This window comes from Falco cherrug, chromosome 4 (genome assembly GCF_023634085.1).
Source record: "Falco cherrug isolate bFalChe1 chromosome 4, bFalChe1.pri, whole genome shotgun sequence".
Taxonomy (NCBI): domain Eukaryota; kingdom Metazoa; phylum Chordata; class Aves; order Falconiformes; family Falconidae; genus Falco; species Falco cherrug.
The window spans coordinates 7627129-7654034 of NC_073700.1; the positions used below are offsets into that span (position 1 = coordinate 7627129).

General features: G+C 62.9%; 4 protein-coding genes across 7 annotated transcripts; 1 reads left to right on the plus strand and 3 right to left on the minus strand.

The window, feature by feature from the left end:
- Nucleotides 1–1929: 1929 nt before the first annotated feature.
- Nucleotides 1930–13939, minus strand: SEMA3G (semaphorin 3G). Its single transcript, XM_055710115.1, has 16 exons — nucleotides 13846–13939; nucleotides 9721–9881; nucleotides 8614–8676; nucleotides 6868–6987; nucleotides 6117–6207; nucleotides 5891–6007; nucleotides 5496–5638; nucleotides 5302–5416; nucleotides 5125–5194; nucleotides 4765–4909; nucleotides 4251–4482; nucleotides 4040–4131; nucleotides 3738–3779; nucleotides 3328–3553; nucleotides 2880–3019; nucleotides 1930–2777 (listed from the first exon to the last, which is right to left on the minus strand). Exons 1-16 carry the CDS (start codon nucleotides 13931–13933, stop codon nucleotides 2313–2315), a joined length of 2310 nt encoding a protein of 769 aa, XP_055566090.1. The 5' UTR covers nucleotides 13934–13939; the 3' UTR covers nucleotides 1930–2312.
- A 1501-nt stretch (nucleotides 13940–15440) lies between these two features.
- ACY1 (aminoacylase 1) lies at nucleotides 15441–20123 on the minus strand. Of its 2 annotated transcripts, none has more exons than XM_027800715.2 (14): nucleotides 19997–20123; nucleotides 19305–19369; nucleotides 18644–18748; nucleotides 18445–18539; nucleotides 18184–18260; nucleotides 17842–17931; nucleotides 17540–17596; nucleotides 17357–17430; nucleotides 17225–17274; nucleotides 16884–17028; nucleotides 16734–16787; nucleotides 16562–16641; nucleotides 16223–16283; nucleotides 15441–16082 (listed from the first exon to the last, which is right to left on the minus strand). In XM_027800715.2, exons 1-14 carry the CDS (start codon nucleotides 20103–20105, stop codon nucleotides 15918–15920), a joined length of 1227 nt encoding a protein of 408 aa, XP_027656516.2. In that variant the 5' UTR covers nucleotides 20106–20123; the 3' UTR covers nucleotides 15441–15917. The 2 variants fall into 2 exon arrangements, with proteins under 2 accessions (XP_027656516.2, XP_005435995.3); XM_005435938.3 differs by having other exon boundaries at nucleotides 16734–16802.
- A 1923-nt stretch (nucleotides 20124–22046) lies between these two features.
- Nucleotides 22047–23737, minus strand: ABHD14A (abhydrolase domain containing 14A). The gene is made up of 4 exons (XM_005435948.3): nucleotides 23338–23737; nucleotides 23095–23210; nucleotides 22512–22744; nucleotides 22047–22229 (listed from the first exon to the last, which is right to left on the minus strand). The coding sequence occupies exons 1-4, from the start codon at nucleotides 23583–23585 to the stop codon at nucleotides 22047–22049; spliced, it is 780 nt and encodes a 259-aa protein (XP_005436005.1). The 5' UTR covers nucleotides 23586–23737.
- Nucleotides 23738–24084: 347 nt separating this feature from the next.
- Nucleotides 24085–26093, plus strand: LOC102057561 (putative protein-lysine deacylase ABHD14B). 3 transcript variants are annotated; one of them, XM_055709307.1, is made up of 4 exons: nucleotides 24085–24207; nucleotides 24744–24953; nucleotides 25129–25370; nucleotides 25717–26093. In XM_055709307.1, the coding sequence occupies exons 2-4, from the start codon at nucleotides 24746–24748 to the stop codon at nucleotides 25897–25899; spliced, it is 633 nt and encodes a 210-aa protein (XP_055565282.1). In that variant the 5' UTR covers nucleotides 24085–24207; nucleotides 24744–24745; the 3' UTR covers nucleotides 25900–26093. The 3 variants fall into 3 exon arrangements, with proteins under 3 accessions (XP_055565282.1, XP_055565283.1, XP_005435996.1); XM_055709308.1 differs by lacking the exon at nucleotides 24085–24207 and adding an exon at nucleotides 24214–24430 and having other exon boundaries at nucleotides 24591–24953; XM_005435939.4 differs by lacking the exon at nucleotides 24085–24207 and adding an exon at nucleotides 24214–24430.
- The last annotated feature ends 813 nt before the right edge of the window (nucleotides 26094–26906 follow it).

Sequence of the window (26906 nt, forward strand, 5' to 3'; positions counted from 1 at the left end):
GCGGGGCCTGTCCCCCGCCATGGCTTTGTTCTGTGGCCGTTCCCACGCGCACCCCATCCCCCAGCACTCCCCTCATCCTGCTCCTGGCCCTGGAATAGGGCTCAGCCAGCTGCGCCAAGGCCCAGGTAGGGCTTGTTCCCTCGTGCAGAGCAGACTGGGGGCAGCGATGCTGTATCTGCCCACTGAAGTTGTCTCCTTCCACCCCCGGGAAGGCTGAGGATGTTCTCATGTTCATTCAGCCCCTGGCAATTCCTAGGGACCCAGGTCGCCTCCATTGGCTGGTCATCGTGAGAGACAAGGCTGGAACTTGAACACTTTTAAAGCCCTCCTACTCCAGCCTTGCTGATGTAAACCTACCCAGGAGTGTCAGGCTCGGCCACCCGAGATTTTCTGGGGGAGAGAAGGGGGAGGCCCTTTCAGGGACTGGTTTCTTCTGTATTCTGCCGCAGCTCACCTCAGGGCCAGGTCCTGCACACAGCAGAGGCCCCGGGACCCCCTCTCTTGCTGCCTCCCCCGGGGTGGACAGCCCAGCACCTGCTCTGCTGAGCGCAGGAGGTCACTCGGAGTGAATGGGGGGTGCAGACATTTCAGCCATGTGGCTCATTGCAAGCATTTCGGAGCCATTAAATCCAGGCCCTGAGGACTGAGGCTTCTGTCTCTCATTTCTGGCTTTACAACCATGTCCCTCCTTGCCTCTACCTGTTGCTTATCGTTCTGTTCCCCCCAGGCCTGCAATTAACTAAATCCATGTACTCGGCTCCAGCCTGGCCCATAAATCCATGCTACTGGCTCCACTCCCCTCCATGCAGGACGTGTCCCAGCCTGCCAGCCCCACCACAGCTCTCCCATCCCAGGAGACACCCCATGCAGGCACCCTGAGTTTGCAAGAGAGGTGGATTACGGAGCTGGAGAAGAGGGTCAGGACTCACAGCTCATCTCCATGGGCACGCCGTGGGACAGAGCAGTGCTGCCAGGGGACTTTGCTCCCATCAAAGGCACCACAGTGAGCTGTGGTGCTCTGCAGCTGCAGCACAAACACACACATGCGCACACACAGAGGGAGGAGCGATGATACCATGACCTGGCTTTGCATGAGCTATTTAGGGGAGTTAATTATTATTATTATTATTTTTCTTTTCCGTCCCTCCGCCTCTGAACAATGCCTGTCCCAGCAGGGCTGTGGTTCACACCATTGTGTGGGGCAGCCCTGCCTCAGGAAGGGGGAGATCTTTATCACCCCGGGCTGACCAGGCGAGGCGAGTGAGCTCATGTTGGGCAAGGAAAGCAAAGGAGCACCTTGCTGGCAGCCTGGGACAGTGCCGGCAGCCTGTGGGTGCTCTCCATGCACCTACCCTGTCAGCCGCTGCATTTGGGGGAGTCCCTGGGTACTGGTTTACCTCCACCAGCCACCATCAAGCCCACCGAAACCATCCTTGTCCCCCACAGTCCTGCAGGGCCACCAACCACCAGAAACCAGTGCAGCCCCCCAAGACTGTGCTGGGGCCACCCTTCTTCTACATGTCCCCATCCCCTCTGCCACCCAGGCACAGTGACGGCAGTGGTATCAGTGCCTCTCCCTTGTTTACCCAGGAATGGGTCTAAAGTGCTGGCAGCCATTTGCTTTTCTCCCTGCCCCTGCCCAACCCTAAAACAGTCTGCCTGGGGGTGGGGGTCGGAGGGGGGGGGGGAGGAACTGCACCCAGACACAGGCTGGCACTGCTGAGTGTGCCCTATGCCGCAGGGAAGGTTGGAAGGAGCCCCGTCCCCCAGGGTATGCCCTGGGTGGTATGGCATGGCTGTGGCTCCCCAGGCACAGGGCTCATCCTGGGCACAGAGGCTTTTAGGGGTGATGCTGTTTTTCCCCCGCTGTGAGAGCGGGCATCATCTTTCCCAGGCCCCGTGTTGGTATGGAAAGCCTGGAGCCATCAGCCACTCCCCACGGTGCCGCGCTCGGCCCCTTTATTTGCGGAGAAAGCCAGCCAGCAAGCTCCCTGGGGTGATGGTACAGCAGTGGCACTGCACGTGCCAAGCCCCAGCCTGCCCCAGGGACCATGGCCCCCCACCTGGCACAGCACCCAGCAAGAGCAAGGGGGGGCCAAGGCATCCCACCACACTGCCCATTTTGGAGGTGGCCCTGCGGCCACTGAAGGTGACAGGGACCCGCCCAGGAGCTGGCCCTGGCATCCCATCCACCACAGCTGGGGGGACTGGGCTGCAAGCCACCCGCCACAGCAGGAGGTCCCCAGGGCTGCCAGCAGCACGGGGAGCTGGTCCTCACCCACAGCCACCCCACGTCCATTACACAGCCCTCTCTAGGTGGACACTGCTTGCCGGGGCACACGGTTCCTCTCGCCGTGGGGTTTGGCTGTCTGTCCCTTCTTGCCCATGTCCACACCAGCCAGGGCATGCTTGGACTGGGCCAGCTTGCTCTTGCGGTGGTGAGGGCGGCTGCCACACCAGAGGCGAGTGCAGTACTCCTCCACCCGCCGCAGGTTTTGGGAGCTGATGAGGTGCATGATGTCCTTGAACCAGGTTTTGGGAGCCTGTGGTGCCAGCTGGGGCTCGGGGCAAGGCAGGCGCGGGGGGTCATCCCCCCACTCCCGGCGGAAGGTGTGTGCCAGCTGCTTGCTGGCAATCACCTCCAAGGCTGTCTTGGCCACCGTCTGGGTGAAGCCATGCTCCAATGTTTTGCAGTAGTAGACACCGGCATCGTGCCGGTGCAGCTTGCGGAAGAGCAGCCCTTGCTCCGTCTGCAGGATCCGCTCGTCCATCTTCACCTGTTGGCCACCACGAGGTTGGGGGGGGGTGGTCCAGGTCTGGCCCCATATCCCTCCCGTGTCCTCACAAGGGAAGCAAGGCAGGTGCAGGGGAAACCTCACCTCATCCCGCTGCTCGTCAGGGGGCCTCTGGACAAACCACTGCACAGTGGCCTGCGGGGACCTGGGCACGCACTCCAGGAAGGTGCTGTTGTCCTCCGCGCCATAAAGCACCTTCTCCTCAACGCTTTCAAAATCGTCCACTGAGGTGAAGACAGACATGGGCTCACAGGAGGGGCAGAGCCAGGCTCCCACGTGCGTGGGTGTCAGCTCCCCTGGGCCACTGAGTGTCTTCAGTCCCTTTCTCCCCCCCCTCCCTGGGGACAGACCCAGGTGGAGCACCCACCTTCTCTCAGGGCACCCCTTGGTCTACAGGATGGGGAGACGAGGGTGCCCCAGCCCACCTGGGGTGGTCGCAAGCCCCTCTGTATGCTGAGGGCTGCGGATGCCAGGACATCTTGGGGCACCTGGACAAGCCCCTCAGCCCTGTTGTGCCCCCCTAGTCTCTCACCGGTCAGGTTCTGGTCCAGGCACTGGTGCACAGGGTTACTGTGGCGGACATCCTGGCGGCGGTAGCGGCGCTTGCCCGAGGGCTGGTAGCGGGTGCAGGCGGTGCCGTCCCAGGTGCAGTAGGGATCCCTGGCCAGGCAGCACTCAGCACAAGCTGTACCATAGGTCTCACACTGGTGCAGCCGTACCTGGGCCACCCCCAGGCTGGAGCCCACGTAGAGCATTTGCTGGGGGAACAGCACCAAGATGGTGATGCTGGCAGCCCCCACAGGCACAGTGCCCAGGGTCCCCAGCTGGGACTCACCCAGGGCAAGCACCATGTGGGCTTTGAGAGGCTGGTGACAACAGCTCAGTCCCTCCTGGTCACCTGCCCTGTCCCCAGCCCCGTGGCCAAGCCACGTCTGTACTCACGCGCTTGACGGAGATCTCCATCTGGGTGATGGGCACAGGCACCTGCAGGGGAGGAGAGCAGACGTGAGGCTGGCAAAAACCTCTCCATGGAGAGCCTGGCTCATTCAGAGCCATCAGGGCTCTGAAGGGGCACCAGGAACGTTTTTGGGGAGGGTGAACACAACCAACCTCTCCCCTCACAGCCCTGAGACCTCCCAGTGCCCAACAGTGTGGTGACAGCCCTGATCCTCCATCCCCATGTGTCCCCAACCTGAGCTCATCCCACTGCACTCCTCCTGTGCAAGTAGGGTAGCGAACAGCACCTTAAAAACCTGCAGCTCTTCCAGGACGACTTCCTCAGTCATGGCTGAGCTTGTCTTCTGCAGGACCACCACCTTCAGCACTGAGCCAGTGTCTGTGGGGAGGAGGAGGAGGATGGAGGTGTGAGCACCCTGATATCGCACACCCCAGCTGCGTGCCCACCAGTAGCCCCAGCACCGGGGCTCTTTCCTGCACGCCCCTCCTGCTGCTCACCTGTCCCAAGGAAGAGGACGTCGTGCTGCCCATCCTCAGCCTCCACTCGGTCCACCACAAGCTGGCGCAGGCGGTAGGGCAGGTTGGTCTTCACTAGGAGGGGTCGGCGGTGCCGGGGGTACACGGGCTTGAACATGAGGGGGTGAGCACGGGCAAAGTGCAGCACCTCATCAGGGAAGTCCTTGGTGGTGCCATACTGCCGCCGGGGCTCGTTGGTGGTCTTGCTGGGACACTGTGGGAATGAGAGGGGACAAGCTCAGCCCAGCCACCCCAGCACCCATCCCTCTTTTCTTCCTCCATCCTGCTGCAGAGCTGGTTTGGATCCCTCCCCACCTTCCAATCTGGGATCCATCTTCTCCACCTCTTTGACAGACCTTGGTCCCCAGCTGTCCTGGGGTGGATCCCATAGGGAGCCCATGCCAGCAGGTGAGAAGATGGAGGATTGGCCTCACCACCACCCCCAAAGATTAATCGGAGGAGCAGAGGGCATCCAGAGCTCCAGGGAGTCACTCACCACACCAGGCCGCGGGTAGGGCACCCTGCCCTCGTAGGCACCCCACCGGTGGTGGGGGCTCTCCCGGTGGGCAAAGGGCCCATTGAAGACCTCCCGGATGTCAGCCATGCGGTACACACAGATGGCGGAGCCCTGGAAGACATGGCTGAAAGGGCACATTGAATGGGGTGAGCAGACCCATGCTCTGCACTGGTGGCATCAGTGCGGGACATGGGAGCACCAACATCTCCATACACATACGGACAAGGGCAGAGTTGGTGGAGGCTGGGGAGCAGCCAGTCAGCCACATGGTGATGGTGACGGGGCAGGTCACGCGCAGCTGCAGCTGGACGTCCCCAGAGGCTGAAGCTGGCCACCCACCTGATGGTGCTGAAGAGGGCATAGATCTCTGGGCTCTTCCCATCCTTCGTCCTCAGCAAGAAGACATCCTCTAGGGATGGAACCATCGGGTTTCTCCTGGATCTCAGGGGCTTCCCGAAGCCGCTGACTAAGCAACCAGCCCTGGTTCGCTCCCCAGTTCCATGCACCACCCCTTACCTAGCTCATCAAAGTAGGTGTCGATGCCACCGGGGCCGGGGACAGAGCACACCAGCCGGGCTTTGTTGAAGGTACTCCACTTGTTGACCAGCACCCTCTGGCCACCAGCATCATTCTGCAGGGACAGGGAGCATCAGGGGCACCATTGTGACTTGGTACATCCCTGTCCCCCACGGTCCCCACCAGCATCTTACCACGCAGACCCGCACCACCCGGCTGACGATGGTGTGTTCCTTGCTGTCTGCCTCCACCACCTTCTCCGTGAAGAAGAAATAGGCTTTGTCGTTGTCCCGGTCATCGTTATCTGGGATCAAGTGGGCTGCCACAAATTTGGGGTCTACAAGGAAGAGCCAGCCATGTCAGGTGGGTCAAGAGGGCATGGAAACCACCTCTGGACCCCCACACCATGCTGGGGCTGGATGCTGGCCAGGAGGACCCCCAGATCTTGCTGCCCCAGTGCCCTTCCCTGTTTGTACCTGGCATGGGGGATGCTGACCCATGGCCAGCAGATGCCCTGGCCACCACAGGGCTCATGGTCCCTGACATTAGCCCAGCTGGAGGGGATGGAGAGGCAGAGGGGAGCCCATACCGTTGAGTAAGCGCTGGTCCACCTCAGTGCGCAAGGCGGAACGGGTCCCCATGCTGCGGAAGATGCCGGGATCACGGCCCAAGAAATCTGCGGTGAGGCCGGTGTACAGCTCCCCACCTGGCAAAAACACCCCACCACGGGGCTGAGAGCCAGTCCCGGCTGGCACAGGGACCATCCCTGGTCCCTGCACCCCAAAGGTTCTCAGTTCCCAAGGAAGACAACCTACCGATAACAGTGCTGGCAAAAGTGCGGCTGGGCTCATGCGGGCACCTTCCCCGGCCGGTCTCCACGCTGGCAGGGTCCAGGCTGAAGGTGTGCTGGGCAAGGGGGAGCAGGCAGGTGAGCCCTGAGCTGTGGCGGGGCCGTGCCTGGGCATGCAGGGGCTGGGGCTGGTCCCTGCCCCGCTTGCAGGCACCTTGCTGCAGGCATCCACAGCCCCAGCGCTCCCGAAGGGACCATCTGGAAGTGGCAGCCGTGCTTTTTGAGGCAAGTCGGATCCTATGAGGATGCGAAGCAGCCAGGGGGACCAGCCAGCCCCACCATTTGTCTGTCAGCCTGGCCGGAGGCATTGTGGTATGGGCAGGGCTCCTGCTGCCAGCACAGTGCCGGGCTGCGAGCAGGGGGTTCTGCCTTTCCATCCCAGCCAACCTGATTTATGAGCAGCGAGCTGGGAGGGGGGGAAACACCACCCATGCTGCAGCCCCTGGCAGGACACCAGTCCCAGGGGACATGTCTGGAAAGGCAGTGCCAGGCCAGAAAGGTGGGGGAGCTGGGAAGGGGGTAGTGCAAGGGCAAAGGGGCAACAGGGAGCTGGTTCCTGATACCCCCTAGTACTCAGCGTGAGGCAAACACCACATTCAGCATCCCCATGCAGTCTTGAAGCCCCCCAGAAGGGAAGCAGATGATGGCTATCTACCTCCCAGGGGTGTCCCACCAGGGACGCTCAGGATGGGCACGCCACTGTGGTGCTGACCTACCTCACCACGGTACCCCACGTAGACAAAGGCGCAGACGGGGTGGAAGGCGCCCGTCCCACAGGCCAGCAAGTGTGTCCGGTTGTAGGGGTGCAGCACACGGACGTAGTTGGCGCAGTCAGTCTGGGGGAACAGCGGAGGAGGGGAAGGTCACAGGGGGCTTGGTGGTGCTTCACCCAGCCCCACTCCTCGCCTCTGCCTGGGGCCCTACAGTGATGGGTGAGCCCCAGCCCTGGTTCCCTGGGATGCACCCAGGCTCTCTGCCTTCACCCCAGTGCCAGGGGTGCGAGATGGCATCTTGCACCCACCAACAGGGCTTGCATAGGCTTCATCTGGACTGCACAAGGACAGGGCTTTTTACTGGTCGTCCTGCCACAGAGAGCATCCTGGGGAAACCACGCGTGATCCAGCCATCACCTGGGCATCTCCTGCCCACAGGCACCCGTGCACTCACCCCATCACACAGCCCGTGCCAGCCGGGGGAGCAAGGTCACCTGCTCAGCAAGCTCCCAATGTGACTGGGACACAACACATTGTCCACAATTGGGACACAAAACAATGGGCTCCTACACCCAGCCCTGAACACCTGAGGATCCTTCTCTTCCCGGCGCCCAGGACGTGACCAGAGGCAGGGACGTCCTTCCCCATTGTGTTCCTGCTTGCCGGGGATGAAACAAAAGAAGGAAACGTGGGAGACAGACGGATACCCACAGGCATCCTCAGCTGCCTCCAGGACAGCCCTGATTGCTACTGTCTGGGATTGTCCCCTTCTACCAGGAACAAGTAGCAATGACGCCCCTGGGGCCACAGACCTGCCACCTCAGACCTTGCGCGGTCTCTCCTGGCAGTTCCAGCTGGAAAAGGGCTCCCATCCTTCTCCTGCTCAGGCACCACCACCGTTAGCTCAGCAGCTTGCCCTGGCCAGCGCCAGCCCTGCCTGTCCCCCCATCGTCCCCCTTCGGTGGGATGCGAGGCCCCTTGTCTGCTGGGAACACCACCAACGGAGCTGCCCCGGGGGTTCCCAGCCTCCCTGCTGTTTATTTTCCCTTTGCAAAGAGCCTCTAAAATAGCAAGTTGAAAAAAAATATACGTTCAAGAAAAATAAGAAATCGAGCCTGCCCTGGCTTAGATCTGTCGGTGAGAGCTTGTAAAATAAACACACAGAGCGGGACGGGGCTCCCGGGAGCAATTTGTCTGGGCCAGGGGAGCCTCAGGGACTTTCTCCCCGCCACAGTCCTCTTTCCTATAGGGGCAGGAGGGATGCAAAGAGGGGTGAGGTTTAGGGAGTGAGGTCACTGAACCTGAGCAAGTTACAGATTTCCCACCATCAGGGATGGCCAGGACGGGCCAGACCACATTGCTGGGGACTGGAGCACAGCACAGGGCTCTTGGTGCCTCTGAGCTCAGGTCTTGGAGCCCAGATACCCCTGCCCACTTTGTGTAGCCATGTTTGGGGCACACTGGCCACTGCTCTGTGGCCGTGGGGCTGAGCAGAGCCCCCGAGACAGCATTTCCAGAGCCCAGAGCAAACGTGCCAAATGGCCAGGCTTGGTCACCAGCTCCCTGCCTCAGTTTCCCTCATGCACCAGGATGGTCCCTTGCTCTGCCCCAGCATTAACTGGCCTGTGAGCCCCACAGGTCCATCCCCGGCAGGACGACACAGCACAGCCCTGGCAGGGGGGAGCCGGCTAGCACCAGGACACAAGGGGACCCCCCCAGCTCGGGGCAGAGCACGCATTGGGAACTTACCCCTGGGTCCTTCCCCTTCCGAAAGCATTCCTCAGTCTGCCCAGGGAGGGGTGGCCAGTAGATCTGAAACACAAAGGACCTGTTGGAGCAGGGAGGGGGGACAGCAAGGACCCAGCCCTGCAAATACACAACCCCAGGCTGCCAATGGCATAGGGACGGAGAGAGGGACAGAGAGAGGGAACAGCTCCCCAGAGCTCACCCAGCCCAGGGGTCTCAGGGCAGGACCCTTCCTCCTGGGGAGAAGCACCCTGGCAGTCACAGCCTGCAGCCGGGCTGGGTGTGGGTGCTCACACTGGGGATGGCCAGAGCTGGCCTGGAAGGGGGTGGACTTGTGGGTGGCCCGTGGAAAGGGTGCTGGGGCACAGCAGGGAGTGGTGGAGCCCAGGTCTCCTGCAGCCTTCGGCAGCTCTCGGACCAAGGGCAGCTTGGGTACACAAGCCCTTGACCCCATTGCGGTGACCCAGCACACCAAGGGGCACTCCATTTCCTTCTCCACTTTCTTCAGCTAGAAACAGCCCAGAGCCATGTTTAAAAAAACAAGAAGTTGAAATGGAGAGGGTGAAGGAGGAGGGGAGCCACTACCCAGCATTGTTGCTCTGGTCCATCACCTCTCCCACTGAGGAGCCAGGAGAGGTCTGATGTCTTTGCTAGCTGAGCCCTGGCACAGCTCGCTGCAATGATGGATGCTTTTAGCTCCTTGTCTCTGCAGGCTTTCAGCTGTATATTTGGCCTGTGAAGGGGATGCCCAGATGAGGATGGGCAGCACCCGCTCTCCCGATGGCAGCTTTTTAGGAGAATGGGGTTTGAGACCCTGCTCAGAACCCAGAGAGCACCAGTGGGCTGCACCGCTGATCTCCTAGGCTGCCAGCCACAACTACCTGGCTTCCAGGCACCACAGCCAGCCCACCCTTGCCAGGCAGTACAAGTTTTCAGATGCATTTTGGGGCACTTGAGATGGGAACATCCTCAGGGCAGGTCCTGTTTCAGGGTGACTTTGCCTGGTTTGGTTGGGCAATGTCCACTCAGAGGGGCATAGGGTGCACAGGGGGCCAGGGTGGGGTCGGAGACCCCAGGGTGCTGAGCAGGACTCAGCTCACCCCAGCTCACCTCCTTGGGGTCTGCACTGGCCCTGTCCAGGAGCAGGGAGTAGAGCACATCCTTCCCCCCGATGAAGAGCCGGTCACGGTACTCATCCAGGTAGAGGGAGCGGAAGCCCAGGAAGCCTCGGTGGCCAAAGAAGAGGATGGAGCGGTTGGTGCTCAAAAGCTCTGTCAGGGAGGGAAGGAAGGGTCAGGACCAGCCATCCCAGCCTCAAAGACCCACAGGGCTCTGTAAGCACTGCTCACCTCAAATGTCCCCTCCCAGCCGCGGCCACAAGTGCTTGCCTTGAGCCTGGGGGATGTCCTGCTCCCCGGCGGTCCCCACAACATCCCTCCATCTGCCACGCATGCTGGGGCCTCCAGCACACCCAGCTCACAGCCTGCCCTGCTGGGACAGCACAGCCCTGGGGCCCCAAGCTGTCACCCAGCACAAGGACAGGAGGGAAAAACAATGGATAACACCCCACAGCTAAATGCCCTCTCACACCCCTGGGAGCACACACACACCCCCGACCTGGGGGCCAAGCTGTCAGAGGGGGCTGCAGCAAAGGGGCATCACAACCAGGAAAACCAGAGAGGGGCAACACAACTGCAGGTGCCATGCAGGCTTCCAGCTCCCAAACACCCTTCACACAAGGATCCATAGACCCCTACGCTGGTGGCAGCACCAAGGGGTCCTGGCTGTTTCAAGGGGTGACCAGATGACTGCGATGGGCTCAGAGGCAGGAGGGTCCCTCCGAGCTGCTGTTCTGAGTATCATGGAGCTGTCCTTGGGCCACCAGAAGAGCTGCCCCCAGCCACTGTGAACAGCAGCATCCATCTTCATCCCACCCTGGAGGTGTGGGCATCCAGGCCTCACCCTGCCTGAGGTGCTGCTCTCCTGCCCAGCCAAAGACAAAGCTGCAGAGCCAGCAGGCAGCAGGGTCTCAGGCAAGTTTGCCATCAGCAAGGTTTGGTTTATCCACTCCAGACTCCTCCTGTGGCCATGCCACAGCGCGCTGGGGTGCACGAGAGCCTGGCAAAGGCTGTGCCATGCTGTCAGCCCCAGGCTGGGCTCGCACAGAGCTTGGGAGGGTGGTGAGAGCAGACACGGGGTGGGCAAAAAGCAGGTCCTTCCCCCTCCCTGGTGCCAGTCAGGGACACAATAGCAGGCACCCAGCCAGCGCCATGGGGAAATGGGCACACAAAGCCCGCCGCCGCCACCACCAGACCTCACTGTCGGGGAGGCTTCCTCCCCACCATGGCATGAAGATGGCACCTGGGGAAAGGCAGTATCATGGGGATGCTGTGTCCCTGGAATGGATGTCACATCCTAAAGCAACAGGGTCTGATGGTCAAAGTTCCCAAAGCAGGTCCAAGCCTGAATCCTGTGAGGTGCCAAGGGGACCCTTGTGGTGATGACAATGCAGAGGCAGTGGTGTGATGGATTCTGAGCGGGAAATAACTTTCAGGGTCAGCAAGCTGAAATCCCCAGCATGGTGGGCCCACCCAGCTGCTGCCGAGGGAGAGGGCAAGAGGGAGCAGCTCAGCTTCACCAGCCTCTGAAACCCCATCCCAGCGGCTGCCCCAACACCAGGCCAGGCGCCCCAAGCGCCACGACCGCCAGATGGAGGGGGAGGAGGACAAAGCGCCATTGATGAACGCAGCAGTGTCCCCAAACACCCTCCACTGGGGAAGGCTGCCAGCTGCCACTTCTGACCCCAGGGAAACCCCCAGCCTAAGCATCCCCCACGCATGTCCCTGTGAGAGGGGAAGCTGGCACTGGGACAAGCCCAGCTTCCAGCAGCCCAGGACACTGGGGTGCCAAGCTCTGCTCTTGCTGGGGGTACATTTGTCACCCCTAATGAGAAGGTGGCCAACGGCACAATGCCACCATCCTGGTGGGGAATGCCTCTTCTGGGACCTGCAAGGGAGACACATCCACCCCATCACACACAGCTCCCTTCCCCACCAAGTCGCTCAAGGGCAGTTCCAACACCCTAACTGGTAATACAGGCAGCATGGAGGGATACAGTTCCACCAGCTCCATCCTCACTGGGAAGACCCCTGTGCCTGCAAGCAGAGCTGGCACCAGGCACCGAGGGTCCTTCCACCCCATCTTTCCAGGGGGTACCCTCCTTCCCATGACCTCCCAGCATCTCCAGTCCTCCCATATTGCCAGGCCCAGCCCAGGAAAATGCTGTTGTCTCCTTCTATTCTTGCCCAGGAATATTTCCCCAGCTCAGAATAACATTGCCAAAGTTGTCAGGCTCCTTTTATTGTTTCAGGTGAAGCTTCCCCTTCTCCCCCAGCTCCGGCAAATTCCTCTTGCACCTCAGGTTACACCAGCTCTGGGTGCCTTCCCCTTCCCTGGCTTCATCTCCCCAGGGAGCAGCACCCTGCCATGCCCCATCCATCCCCAGGACCCCTTTACTCCAGGGTGTGGGTCTCATAGGAGCCATCCTCCAGATGGAGGGGTCCTTCAGGTGGGACAGCGGAGAGCTTGGAGGGCACCGGGCTGTGCTGTAATGCTCCCAGTCCACGTAGCAGCAAAATGCTCTTTCGCCTCTCAACACAAGCCACTGCTGGAAGCCAAAGCAAAAGGAAAAGAGTGGCTTGAAGTGAGAAGGAGAGCTGGGGACACGGCCACCCCTGCACCCATGGCACAGCACATTCTCCTATCACCCTTCCAAACATCAACCCATCACCAGAGCCACCAGCCATGCACAGCCCAGACCAATAAGCTAAGCACAAGCAGCTTCAGTTCACCCCAGTTTTCTTTCAGAGGTTTCTAATGGCTTTAATTGAAATTTCAATTTTCTTCTTTTTCCCCCTGGGGAGAAGGCGGTGGCAGAATTTGTTTCATGGGAAATTTCAGTTTCTGTTTCCAATTTGGAAGAGGAACAGAATAATCAGCTTAAGAAGGGAAAAAAAAAAAAAAAGCTTCAAAAGGTTGCTCACACCCTGTGGGAGCCTGAGGAGCTCATGTGGCCCCGGGGAGCCCCTCGCACCTGGGGGATGGCACAGCCAGGCTGTGCTGCAGGGGATCAGAACCTGAGCCCTGTGACCAAGCTCTGCTGGGACCCCAAACCTCCCAGCCCCACTGCCAAGCACAGCCCCAGGACAGCAGAACCCACCACGGGGCAGAGCCATGAGCCACCCTGGGCGCCTGCTGCCTCCCGAGGAAAGTGGGGCCACCGCATGCCTCAGTTTCCCCTTTTCAACAGAGAGGGAACCCCTGTGGCTGTCCACTCTGCCCAGGACAGAGCCAGGGATGCAGTCAGCCATGCCCCCAGGCCAGGGGACCCCCAGCCCGGGCAGCACAAGGGCAGCCAGCAGCTTTCCCCTGGCACAGGGACCTGCTCCACAGCTCCCAGGGCTCCCTGAGGGCTGGGCTGCCCCAGTCCTTTCCCCTCTTTGGGAAGGGAAAGATCTGCATTACACCATTTATTTTATTTTGCTCTTTTTTAGAGCAGGTTCATTGCTTTTAGGCCAGAAGGAGGAAATCAGGGCGCTCCGGACTCCTCTGTCAAGTTTGGCTGGCAGTAGCCTGTGGATTAAGCTGGCAGAGGAGGGGATGCAGCGGGCCAGCGCAGGATCACAGGAGTTTTAATTAAAACCAAGCGCTCCCAGCGCAGCACCCCGAGGGCCCCCCAGCACCCCAACACGGCGGGGCTCAGAGGGTGCCTGTGCTCAGCAGCACCCTGGGACCTGCCGGGCAGCCCACCCAGCCGTGGGCCCAGCGCCGAGCACCCACGGGGGGTGATGCCCACCCACGCACCGCAGCACCCACCCGACCCCCAGGGCGTGCCGGTGCCAGACCAGCGCTGTGCCTCAGTTTCCCCCCACTCCACGTGGGAGACCATCCCTCGTGGGAAGCGGCGGGGCTGGCGCGGAGCCCGGCGGCGCATCCCCTCGCCCCAGCACCCGGCTCCCCCCTTCCTCCACCTCCTCCTCCTCCTCGGGGCCCCCCACGTCCCGCGTGCGGGACGGGACCGCGCCGAGCAGCCACCCGCCGAGACCCCAGACCACACCGAGCCCCAGCGCAAGGTGCCCCCCCCAACCCTCCCCATAAACCCGCACTTGGGGCGCAGCGCCCACAGCCGAGGCCCCCCAAGCCCCCCCCGCAGCAGGTGCCCCCGGCCCGGCTCACCGCGGTAGGGCAGGCGGAGCCGGGGCAGGCTGCGCCCCGCCGCCAGCAGCGCAGACCCCAGCCAGCACACCGCCACCGCCGACCGCATCCCGCCGCTCCCGGGGCTGCCGGTGGCACCCAGCTTTTATGGGGCCGCCATCCGACCGCCCCCGGCCCGCCCCGGCCCGCCCCCGCCACCCCCCCATCCCCCGGGGCGGCGGGGATGCGCGGGGGGTGCGGTGCGGGGCGCAACAGCCTCAGCCCCCGGGGGCAGCGCCCAGAGCTCACACACCCCTAAATCGTCGCCTGCCACCAGCGGTTTAGGCTTTGCCGCAGCCCCCTCCCGCAAAGAAGTAACCCTGCCGGCCTCTCCGGCTCATCCCTGAGGATGGCTCATCCCTGGAGGCTGGGGAGCAAGGGGGGAAGCTGGGGTTCCCCAGCCTTGCCTTCCTGGAGGGGTAGGACACGGCACATTGGGCTGTCCCCCATGAAGGATGCTCAGCGTGGGGTGATCACCAGCAAGCACCTGGCTCTCATCTCAGCAGCCGGGCAAGCTGGGGACACCAGGCCGGTTGGAGAAGGGGGCTGAGCAGGATCAAGGGGAGCACGGGGTGCTACATGCAGCTTTGGTGCACCTACAGGGCAGGGCGGCAGGGGGGATGCACCACTGTTTGCCGAAAAGGTGCCTGCTCACCTGCACCCTGAGCAGGGACCCTAGCCAGCAAGCAGGACCCCATGGTACCCAACACACCACTCCCAGGCCACCCTCTCCCGGGGCTGCAGGGTCAGGGGACATGGCCATATGAGACATCAGAGACTCCACACAGAATTTTCTGGGGAGCCTTGGCATGGAGGCAGGCATCCCTCCCGTCCAAAAGCCTTGGATTTCCCCGTGCTGGGTGGAGGAGAAGGATGTGGGAGCTGACGGCTTCTGCAGCACCCCATCACCACCGGCCTCATCCCTTCTCCCAGCCTGGCACGGGGGCAGCCTCATTAAGCCCAGCCCCCAGAGGGCTGCAGCATCTTTATTAATTAAAACAGAAGGCAGCAGGATAGGGGGGGCCTGGCTCACCCCCAACCTTTTTTAGTGGAGCAGCCCTACAACTTCCGCCCCCGGCCAGGGTAAAACCACCCCAGTTTGGCTCAGTGAGCCCTCAGCTGGCTCTTGCCGTGGTTTCCCCGGGGAACAGCGTGCCTCTGAGACAGATCCAGCACCCCTGGGTGCTGGGAGCCATGCGGGGTGGGGTAAAAGCAAGGAGGAGATGCAGCCCGGGGCAGCTCTGGTAGATCAGGTCGGCTGCCTGCTCAGACCCGCACGCTGCCTGCCCAGGCCTGGGGGTCTGGGGGAGCGGCACTATGGCAGGACCTGGTGGGAGCAGGATGAATCCCAGCACCGCCAGCTGCTCTAGCCCCGAGGCTGATCTGGAGCAGAGGCTCCTGAGGAGCAGTCCCACAGCCTGCCTGGGCAGGATCGGCCCACAGCACCATCCCCCAACCCAACAAACCCAGGGGAGCAGGGAGCACCCCAGTAGACGCCACCACATTGAGGAAATCTGTGGTGCCCGGGCTCCCCAAGACCCCACAGGCAGTGCCACAGACAGACAGACAGACCCCTCTGCTGGCCATGCTTACCAAGGAGATTTATTGACTTGCACAGGCAGGACAGGTGGCACCGGCCCCAGCTCCCCTGGCAAACGGGCAGGGAGGCAGGATGAGGCGCAGGCAGGCAGAGCAGGGTACCAGACAGCCCCTTACCCCACAGCCAGAGCAGCTGGAGGTGGCACAGGGACAGGGGGAGGCACCACCAGCACCAGGAAAGGCAGGAGGCACCCAGGCACAAGGCTCTGCTGGCACCCGGGCAAGGGGGACACAACCCCCAGGGGTGCGGCTGGGACCCAGATTTCGAGGGCACAGCCAGGACACTGGGTACAGGCATCACCATCGGGCAAGCCCTGAGCACTGCCAACGTGGCATGATGCCATCTGTGTCCCAGGCACACTGGTAGGCATTTGCTGTGCTAACCCCCTGATCCCTTTTTAAAGTCTTGTGTCCTGCTGCTTGGCTCGGCCCCATCCTGCCCCTCGCCAGGGCGCTCAGCCCTCAGCAGGCAGCGGGGGCACCGATGCCAGGGCAGCCAGAAGATGTGCATAGATGTCGATGCCCCGCAGGAAGACTTGCTCATTGAGGAATTCGTTGTGGTCATGGAGAAGCACTGGGGTGCGGTTCATGGGTGAGAAGCCAATAGCGGGGTGTCCTGCCTGGGGATGGTGGGGTACAGGGTGAGGCCAGGGATGGGATGGGCACCACATGCCCCGCTTTTCCTGGGCATGGCTCTTGTTTGGGGCTGCAGGTCTCACCCCGGGTGGGGGACCCACAGGCAGGCTGGCAGGGCACTCACCGCTCGGATGTAGCGGCTGTCGGTGGCAGCTGGGAAGATCTCAAGCTTGAGCTGCAGCTTCCTGACAAGCGAGACCTTGCATCAGCATGGGCATGGGGGCAGCCGGCTCCCCTGCCCCCCTGCCACCCCACAGGCAAAGAGCTCACACCAGGAAGGTCCCTCAGTCCTGCAGGACACGCAATCCCATCCCTTTCGGAGGGACGCAGGGAAATGCCTTGGCACAGCACAGGACAACCCCTCCCAACGCCTGCCATGACCCCAGAGACCCCCGGGGACCACCTGCCTCCCACCAGAGGATGTCCCCACCATGGTCCCGCCCTTCCTGGGGACACTACTCACATGTCCCTGCAGACCCCGCTGAAAGCTTTCCACCACGGGTCTGACTCCTCAGTGGAGGTGACGTGTTGGTCCATGCATTTCTGATGGAGGGAGAGGGCAGGTGAGGGGCAGGGGGTGGGCATGTGGCAGGGGAGGGACAGGTACGATGTGCCAGGTGGCTGAGACCCCTCACCTGGTGAAACTCATAGGTGACACCGTCCCCAGCACCCCGACACCATGCAGCCACCTGCTCCTCAAAGGCCTGAGGCAGAGATCAGAGGAGAAGTGTGAGCGGGGTACCCCCAACGCGCTCCCTCCCAGGTGGGGCCAGCATGGCACCCACCTTCAGGTCCACGGTGGGTGGGATGCGGATGTCGAAGCTGGCTGCCATCTCAGAGGGCACCACGTTGAAAGAGACGCCCCCCTCCAGCATGGTCAGGTTGAGTGAGGTGACATCCCCTAGGGTCAGGCTTGAGTCGGACTTGAGCCTCGGGGGACGCAAGGGAGAGTCAACCTCCACCACCCAGGGAGGAGGAGAAGTGCTCCCCCACCCCACCAGTACCCCCAAATGTGGAAACTGAGGCACGGAGCGGCAGCGCCGGATCAGAGCCTGGCTCGGGATCCCAAAGACCCCCTCCACGGACTGAAATGAAGCCACAGCCATTCCCGCTGCCTGTCTCCTACCTCTGCTTCTCGCTCTCCCTGAAGGTCAGGAAGGAGTTGATGACTTTGTGCTGGGGAAGGAAGGGCAGTGGGTGAGGACCAGTCCTGCAGGCAGCCCCAGGGCAGGCAGCAGAGGGCTGCACCTTCTCTTACCATCTTCTCGGCCGCTGTGTTGCTGATGAAGCGGGACCCATGCCCGGGGCTACCCATGCACTTCACTTTTATCCCTGTGGCAGCAGGGGAAGAAGGAGGCATTGAGCAGAAAGCCCAGGGCAGTATCAGTGCCCCAGCGCCCAGCAGAGCCAGGGACAGGGTGCCACGCGTGCGGTTACTTACACCATGGGCTCTTCTCGCCATAGAAGACACTGTAGGTGTCAGACGGGCTGGCCAGGCCTGCAGCAGGCACAGACAGGGGGTCAGCAGGGCACAGAAGTGCCATGGCATGCCCCCTTCTACTCTGCCCTGGCAGCATTTCCCCTCCAGGCTGGCACCGTGTGGGTCACTCCCCGGGAAAAGGAGCCCCCAGGGGGGTCTCTGGAAGCTGTGCTGGGTGCCAGTGCCCAGGGGACGATGCCAACAGGCAGAAGGGTGCATGCCAAGAGGAGACACGTCCCCATGGCAGCCCTGCTACCACTCACCCTCGTCCAGGGCAAAGCCCACGTTGAGTGCTCTGAACTCGGGGCGCTGCACAAACATCTCCATGCCTTTGTGTCCACCCACCTCCTCATCTGTGGGGGAGAGGCTGGTGTGGAGGAAGGAACTGGGGCATCCCCCAGCCCACCTTTCATGCCAGCCTGGGTGCTGCCAGCACACCCGATGTCTTTGGACAGGGAAACCCCTCCAGCCTTGACCTAGGTTGGCTCAAAATCTGGAGAGACTGGCAGGAGGGTGCCCAGCTGCCATGCTGTGGGGAACTTCAGAGCATCACCCAGCTGCCAGCCCCTCCTGTTCCCCTGAGAGGTGACACCCTGGGGACTCACCAGGCACAAAGGTGAGGTGGATGGTGCGGGCAAAACACTTTCCCTCTGCCTTCAGCCTCCGGATGGCCTCAAGGTATCTGTGGGGAGAAGGTGGTGCCTGGTCATCATGGAGGAGAGGGGCTGGTGTGCTCTGAGACACCCCAGGCAGGGTCAAGGGGTAGCACCTTCAGCCCCAGAGACTCTGGGGATGGCAGCATCCTGTCGTGCATCATTCAGAGGCACCCCCACCACCGTGCCCACCGTGCAAAGCCCTCCACTCACTGGATGGAGACACACTTCATGTCCTGTGCACCCCGGGCATAGATGTTGCCTTGCGAGTCCTTAACAGCCTCAAAGGGTGGGTAGGTCCAGTGTTCCTGTGGGGAAGAGTGGCTGTGATGGCATAGGGGCACAGCAGGCACCAGCTCCCATTCCCCTGCCACCCACCCCATCCTGCCCACCCCTTGCCCTGTCCCAGCACCTCGAAGACAGGCACGACGTCGGTGTGGGAGTTGAGGAGGATGGAGCGCAGGTGGGGCTTTGTGCCTTGCCACGTCAGGATCAGCACCACGCGGCCCTGGCACACCTGTGGGGCAAGGGCAGGATGTCACCAAGGTCGAGGCTGAGGGGCTGGGACTGGCAGGCTGCAGCCAAAAAGCATCAGACTGGGAAAAGTTTCTTGATGCCACCCAGCAGGTCACCCCTTTCTCTGCTGGGAGAGGGCAGGCAGCAGGAGCAGGCATGCCTGCACTCCCCCAAAGCTAGACGGAGCCTGGACGAAGGCACGAGACCTGGCTGCAATTCAGACGGAGGAGGGGAGACAAACCCAGCATCTTCCCCGGGTGCCCGGGGACACCCTGGGACAGCTGGTGCCCAGCAGGAAGGATGTCCCCAGCCAACACGACCCTGCCAGGTCCCCAGCTAATCATAGCACGGGCGGCTGCAAAGGTCAGCAGGGACTAGCCGGAATACAGGCTTAAGGAAGGGCTCAGGTCAGCAAAGGATTACAGGCAGAGGGGATTCACTCCTACCCAGCTCCAGGGTGGCAGGCAGGGGAACAGCCCAGTCACTAAGGACCTGGCACAGATGGGTGGATGGGTGGATGGATGGACGGACTGGGGGCTGCTCCTCGCCTCACTCACCTCCACTTTCTGACAGGCCAAGCCCAAGTCGGTGCCAACACGCTCCAGAAACTGGACAGCCGCATCTGGGGAGGAGCAGGGATGCCCAGAGTTATGTCAGGATCTCCCACCCCTCACTACAACTCACAAGGCTCTCCGGGGCTCCCAGGCCAAGGAAAGAGGTGACCAGAGAGGGCAGGTGATGGAGGTCCTGGGCACAAGAGGTGGCTGGGAGTGGGGACAGGAGCAGCTTGTCACCATCCCTTTGGTGCAAGGACTAGGGGAACAGGAAAAAATAAGAATTGAAGGAGGCAAGTTCAGGGAGGACAGTCCTCCACAGAAGTTTCGGGAGCTTTCTACCAATAAAAAAATCTTGATGTACTCTAGTGGGAGGATGAAAATTTTAACAGAAGATCTGCACGGGGTTACCACAATCACCTGTCCCAGAGCCAGGGCAGCATGGAAACAAGGACCCTGAGGCACAGGGCTGGAGGAAGCAAACAGCAGCTCTGGGTGCAGTCAAGACATCCATGGATGTCCTCGCCCCAAACAAAGGCACCAGCAGAGATAAGGCACAAAGGTGCTCGCTCCTTAACACCTCGATCAAAACAGCCCCAGCCCAGGACTTGGGCATCCGGGTCCAAAGACCGGAGCTTCAAAGCCACATTGCTGGATCCCTGCATGGCTCCCCGTCCATTTCCCCCCATCCTCACCATAGTCAGGTTTAGGGTGGACGGTGTCAATCCTCAGGTACTCCCGAAAAAGTGTAACCGAGGGGTCCTCCGAGGCCCCGGTGCTCTTCCCGGGCTTCCCGGGTGCCATGTCAGGGACTGGGGCTGCAAAGCCCTGGGGGAAGAGCGGTGAGATGGTTAATCACCCACCGGCCCCTCCAAAGTCCATCGGCAAGCTCGGTCGTCACAGAAACCAAAGCAGGATGGGGCAAAGGTCTCCCAGTTATGAGTCCTGGGATGCTGCCACCACCAGAGAAATTCCCCCACCTGGGTGCAGGGGCAGGATGGGGTGTGCCCCCCATGCCATCCTTTCATTCTCCCCCCAAAAGCACATGTTGTCACCCCAGACGCAGTGCCAGGGCAAGCAATGGGGTGAGGGTGTGACCCACAGAAGGGCTAGCTGGGGCATAGGGGGCTAGCAGGGAGGAAAGGGGGGCAACGAGGCAAGGGAGGGGGTTATGGGGGGGAAGAAGGGTGTGTAGGGCAGGGGCACATGGTAGCTGGGGTTAGTCAGTGGTTAGAGGTCCAGCAGCATGCTAGGGGAGTGCAGGTGGGGAAAGAAGGGTGCTGATGTGAGGAGGTGCAGGTAAGGAAAGGGGGGCATGGCTTGCTTAGGGGGTACTGGAGACGTACAAGGGTGGACACTGGGGGTGCAAGGAAATGGGGATGGTGAAGGGGGATTGAGTGCTTACAGAGGACGGGGGGGCTGGGGGGCCTACAGAAGGGTGACAGGCTACTGGGTATTTGAGGGGTGCTGGGCAGCTGGAGGAGCAGGAGGATGTGGGGTGCTTAGGAGCACGTGGAGCTACAGCAGGAGGGGTTGAAGGGGAACACTGGGCAAGCTATGGGAGCAAGGGGTGCAGAGAGACTCTGAGGGGGGCACAAGGGGACCGTGGTTAGGGGTGCAGGGGTACTGTGGCTAGGGGTGCAAACGGGCACAGGTGGGGTATAGGGGTACCTGGCTGAGGTGCAAGGGAGGGTGCACAGTGGGGTGTAGCGGTACTGCAGTTAGGGTCCCACGGTTAGAGTTGTGGGGAGTGCAGCGTACCATGGGTAGGGGTGCAGGTGTATTGGGGGGGGGGGCAGGACACCATGTTTGGGAGTGCAGGGGTGTGCAGGGTACCGTGGTTAGGGGTGCAGGGTGCTGCATGGGTTAGGGTGCAGCGGCTGTGTTGTTGGGGTGCAGGGGAAGCACAGGCAAGAGGGCAGAGGGGTGCTGGATGCCATGGTTGGGGGTGCAGGGGGGTGCAAGACACCATGATTAGGGGTGCGAGGGGGTACGGGGGGCTTTCAGAGTACCGCGGTGAGGGGTGCAGAGGGGTGAAGAGTACCGTGGTAGGGGGGGGGCAGGAGGGCAGGGTGCAAGGGGTACCGCGGATGCAGGGTACCGTGGTTAAGGGTGCAAGGCAGTACGGGGTGGGGAGGGAGGTGCAGGGTACCTCGGGGTATATACCGCGAGGGGTGCGGGCTTGCGGGGGGACGAAGGCACCAGGGCAGCCCCCCACGGGCTGCCGGGCGCTGCCGGCCCGCCCCAGCTCCTCGGACCCCCGCCCGGCCCGGCCCTACCTCCGCGCTGCTGCCGCCGGCGCCTGCCCGGCCCGGCCCCGCTCGGCCCCGCTCCGCTCCGCCCCGCAGCCGGCAGCGGGCAGGAGGCGGGCGGGGGGCGGGCAGGGGAGGAGCGGGGCCGCGGGGTGGGCTGAAGGCAGGGGGCAGGGAAGGGGAGGGGGGCAGGAGGCAGGAGACAGGCAGGGGCCGGGCCGGGCACCCTCCTGCCCCACACTAGAGGCCGAGAGATGGGGCTGGAGCCCAGGGAGCCCCGCGGCGCTTGGGGACACACGCAGAAACCAGAGCAGCATCAGTTTATTGGCCTCCTGACAGAGGACACCCTGTCCTGCCAGACAAGGAACACCCTCAGTGTGTCCCCCGCAGCCACCCTGGGGACACCCCAAAAGAGAACAGCACCTTTCACGCCAGCCACCTGTGTGTCCCAGTCCCACAGGATGCCCCAGCCTCTGTCCTTGCTCGGCAGCGCTCACTTTAGCTGGTGCAGGAAGCCCAGCAGGGCCCGGTGGAAGTCGTCTGGCTTGTCCAGGTAGCAGGCATGGCCGGCATCAGGCACCACAGCCACACGGTGCCCAGGGAGCTGCCGGAGGCTCTGCAGGGCCTGGGGAGCCAGGATTGTGTCACGGTCACCATACAGGATCAGGGTGGGCGTCTTGGTAAGGGCAGAGAGAAAACCAGAGTGGTTATCAGAGGGGGAAATGGCCACCACACTCCTTTTGTGCTGTGCCCACCTCCATCCATCATCATGGGGGCTGCAAAGCTGAGGGAAGGCAGGTGCCAGCCCCGCCACGAGCTGAGGGGAGCAAAGGTCCCCCTCACTGCTCCCCTCGCTCACCCCAAAACAGGGCCACCCTCCATGCCACCTTACAACCAGCTAGCCTACAAGGTTTGCCAGTACCCAGGGATATCCCCAGAGCCCACCAACCCAACTCACCTGGACCCGCCGGTACTGCTCAGCAGTGTAGTCCTTGGTGCCCACGGGTGCAATGGGCACAAAGCCAGCCAGCCGGTCCCCCTGCGCCAGGAGGAAGGGTAGGGCAAAGCGGCCGCTCATGGAGGGGCTGACAAGAACGGGCCTCCGGATGCCCAGCTCCTGGAGGACATGGTCCAGGAAAGCCACACGGTCCTGTGCTGTGGCCATCTCCGCCGGGGGTGAATCCCCATAGCCTAGGGCAGAGGGCATGGAGTGGGTGTGGGGTAGGGGGAACTGTGCAGCCTGCAATGATCTCTCCCCCTGAGGCTCAGCTAGCTTGGCAGAAAATAGGCACCCAGTCAAGCCTCAGCGGTTGTACAGCCACAGCCGTGCACCAGCCAGACCAAGCCAACTCCAGCCCAAGCGTTTGGGTGGCCACGGAAGTCAATGCCCTGGGGCAAAGCCAAATACCCATGGGGACCACCATTAGCTGTCTAAAAAGGTCCAGAGCCCTCCCTAAAGAGGTCCAGACCCCAGCAGTGGCTAAGGTGATGGACTGGAGCTGACCAGAGGGATCAACTTCAGGGCAATGCCGTGGTCCTACCAGGCAGATCTATTGCAACTGCACGGTAGCCTTCTCCGGCAAGCAGCGCCAGTGTGCCCAAGGCCTCCCACGTCTTGGAGGTGAATGCCTGGCCATGCAGGAACAGGACATCGGGCCTGTGGTGGGGAAAACAGGTGGGAAGGGGTTCAGGGAAGACAGCATGCCTACAGTCATCCATTGGCCACGAGGGCTAGGGAAGACCGACCACCTTCCTCTGCTACGGGAGCCGGCGGGCTGACCCACCTCCCGGGGCTGGCAGCGCCGCTGGCCTGGGGCCCTGCAGAAGCCTCCCTGTAGAAAACGGGGGGCTCTCCCGCAGCCATTCCGCTTCGTGCGGTGGTGTTGGCCACCCGCCGGCCCCGCTTCCCCTCCTCAGGCCGGGTACCCGCCAGGCGCCGCTCCTGCTGCGTGGCCGGCAGCAGCAGGTAGAGGAGGAAGGTGAGGAGCACCCCGAGGAGCAGCAGCCCCAGGCGGCCGCGGCCGACCGGCATCTCTGCTCCTCCTGGAGAAGGAAAATGGCAGCGAGGGGCTAGAAGCCCCAAACCCCACTGCTGCGGGGCAGGGTAGGCCTCAGACCGCGGTGCTCTCCTCTCTCCGGCCCGGCCCGCGTCTCCCACGCCCGGCGCTGGGAGCCCCACTCGGCTCCAGCCCCCCGAGCCCCCGCTGGCTCCGGCCGCCGCCCTCGCCGCCCCTCAGGCCCGGCCAGGACATGCAGCCCGCCCGGCCCCGGCCCTCACGGCGCCGCGCCCGCGGCCCGAGGCTCCGCCTGGCGGGAGGCCGCAGCCCTGCAGGCCCCGAGGGCTGTTAGCCGGGGGCCTGCCCGCCGCACCGACCCACCGGGCCGGGACCGAGGTCTCGGGAGAGAACGGCCGGTGCCGGGAGAGGAGCCCCGGCTTGGCGGGGCTCGGCTAGAGCTCGGCTCGGTTCGGCAAGAGCTCGGCAGAGCTCGGCCAGCTCGGCTAGCGCTCGGCTAAGGCTCGGCGGCGCTCGGCTCGGTTCGGCAACAGCTCGGCTAGGGCTCGGCAGCGCTCGGCCAGCTCGGCTAGGGCTCGGCTCGGTTCGGCAACGGCTCGGCGGCGCTCGGGAGAGCTCGGGTGACTCGGCAGAGCTCGGGTAGGGCTCTCGGCTTGACTCGGCTAGAGCTCGCTGGGGCTCGGCTCGGTGGGGCGGCGGCGGTTCCCAGGGCCGCCTCGGGCCCTGCGCTCCGTGAGGCGGTGCCGCCGCTTCCTCTGCCCGCGCCCCGCCGGCCTTTGGACCCGCGGCGCGGCACCGCCAGCCCCGTGGTGCGGCGGGGAGCGGGCGGCGAGCGGCGGCCGGCAGTGGGGCGGAGGAGCAGGTAAGGGCCGCCGGCCCGGTGCAGGGCGGGGAAACTGAGGCAAAGGCAGGACCGTGAGCCTGCCTGCCGCGAGCGAGCGGCCCCGCACCCACCCCGGGGCCGGCCTCCCACCCGTGTCCCCCAGAAGGAGGGTGGTGCCAGTGTAACCCCCCCTTCCCAGTGCCAGTGCCACAGCCTGCCAGCCCTCCTGCCGCCGCCGGGCCTCGAGGCCAGGACGAGGCCTGTGGCCCCTTCTGCTAGGCTGCACAGGGCCACCGTGGGCCCCGGGCCCACTTCCACCTCTCAACCCCCGCAACATCCCTCCCAACCCCAGCCATGGCCGCCCCGCGGCTCACCGAGAGCACCGTCACGGTGGACGGCCAAACCCTCTTCTACCGCCAAGCTGAGCCAGACCAGCAGGCGCCAAAGCTGACAGTGCTGCTGCTGCATGGCATTCGCTTCTCCTCCGACACCTGGCTTCAGCTGCAGACGCTTGCCACACTGGCCGAAAACGGCTACCGAGCTGTGGCTATTGACCTGCCGGGTAAGGGATGGTGGCAAGTGCAGCCCCGGAGCAAGGTGGGGGCCGGGGGGAGCTGTCACAGCCATTTGAGCTTGTGGTGGCAGGATGGCAGCCCCAGTGTCCTGCTGTGCTGGCTTCTCCTGGTCATCAGGCGGCAGGGAATATGACAGGGCAATTTCTGTCTCCCACGGCTCAGGGCTGGGGCTCTCGAAAGATGCCGTGGCGCCAGCACCAGTGGGCCAGCCAGCACCGGGGGCTTTCCTGAAAGCAGTTTCGGAGGCTTTGTGCCTGGGTCCAGCCGTCGTGATCAGCCCGTCGCTCAGCGGCATGTACTCCCTGCCCTTCCTCTTCCAGCACAACCACCTGCTCAAGGCGTATGTGCCCGTGGCACCCATCTGCACTGAGAAATTCACAGTGGAGCAGTACACCCAGATCAAAGTACGGCCTGGAGGGAGATTGCGGGAGGTCAAGGAACTGGGAGGGGATAGTGAGGAGGGGACCCTGGCACTGCATTTGGGCATGGGAAAACCCAAACAGGCCAGAAGCAATGTTGCCACTGGAAAAGGGGAATGTGATGGTGAAGGAATGTGACCGTAGGGTAGCAGGAGGGAAACAGGGAACGTGGGGAGACCCAGGATTCTGAGCCTGTTTCCCCTTCTCATGGTGGGTGGGGGAGAAGGGCAAGCACCTCCCCTCCATGTCCTGGTCCCAGGGTGTCCCTCGACCAGGAGGACCACGTGCCTGGGTGCTGTTGGCAAGCTCAGGGTGCGTTCCCCCTCTGCAGACCCCCACGCTGATCGTGTACGGGGACCAGGACGTGGAGCTGGGGCAGGCCAGCCTGAACAACCTGCGGCACCTCCCCAAGCACCGTGTGCTGGTGCTGCAGGGTGCCGGACATGCCTGCTACCTGGACAAGCCAAATGAGTGGCACCGCGAGCTCCTGACCTTCCTGCAGCAGCTGGAGTGAGCAGGACAGCTGTGTGGAGGGGCCCACAGGGCAGGGGGACATGGCCAACCCACCCGCCCCGCACCTGAGCACGCACCCTTGCACCAAGCCAGCTGCTCACCTGGTGTCCCCGCCCAACCCTGCCATGCCATGCCAGGCCCGTGCCAGCACCACAACCTTCCTTGGGACCAAATAAAACCCCAGCTCTGCTACCACTTTCCTGCCACCTTCCTCCTGCTTCTTTCCATCCTTCCCGCCTCCGTCCCTGGTGCCCACCTCCTCCGTGGCCCCCATCCCACGCAGATTTTTGGGGGGTGACAGCAGGGGAGGTACAGCCCCTGAGGGATGGAACATTCGCAGAGTGTTGCCCTGTGGGTGGGCAAGTACTGGCTGTGAGGCCTCTGGAGCCCACCCATCACTTCTGGCAGGATCCCTGGGAGCCTTGGATGGTGTCCAGGGAGCCCTGGGGCTGTGTTCAGGAACAGGTAGGTCCCCTGGGGTAGTGGCACCTATGTCTCCAGCCTGCCCGCTTCCTCTTCATCCTCCTCTTCCTCCTCCCACCCCTCCTAGCGTGCATCCAAGTCCAGGGTAATCCACAGGGGCTTAAAAGGGAACTGCCAGCCTTGGCTGGCTCCCGCCCGTATTGGCCACAGCCTGGTGCCCCCAGGGAAGGTGGAGGGCGATTTACTGAATGAGTGGCTACCAAGAACAGATGAGGGGGCGGGTGGGGAGGCCTGAGAGATGGGGGGGACAAGCCCCCTGGCCACCACCTGCCTTTCTCCATCTTAGTGCTGCTGCACCAGGCACTCCGGGGCACAGATGGAGCCGGCAGCAGGGTGCCTCCCCAGTGCCCCCCTTCACCAAGGCTGCCTGGGCTTTAGCTGCTTACGCCAGGGCCCAGGAGGATTTAGTGGGGGAGGTAACAGCGGGGGTGGGGGGGTGGGGTGGGGGGGCACGCGTGGCTGCGGGTGGCACGGGGCAGTACCAGGGGGACAGAAGTTGGTCCCTGCCCTGGCAGTAAGGCAGGA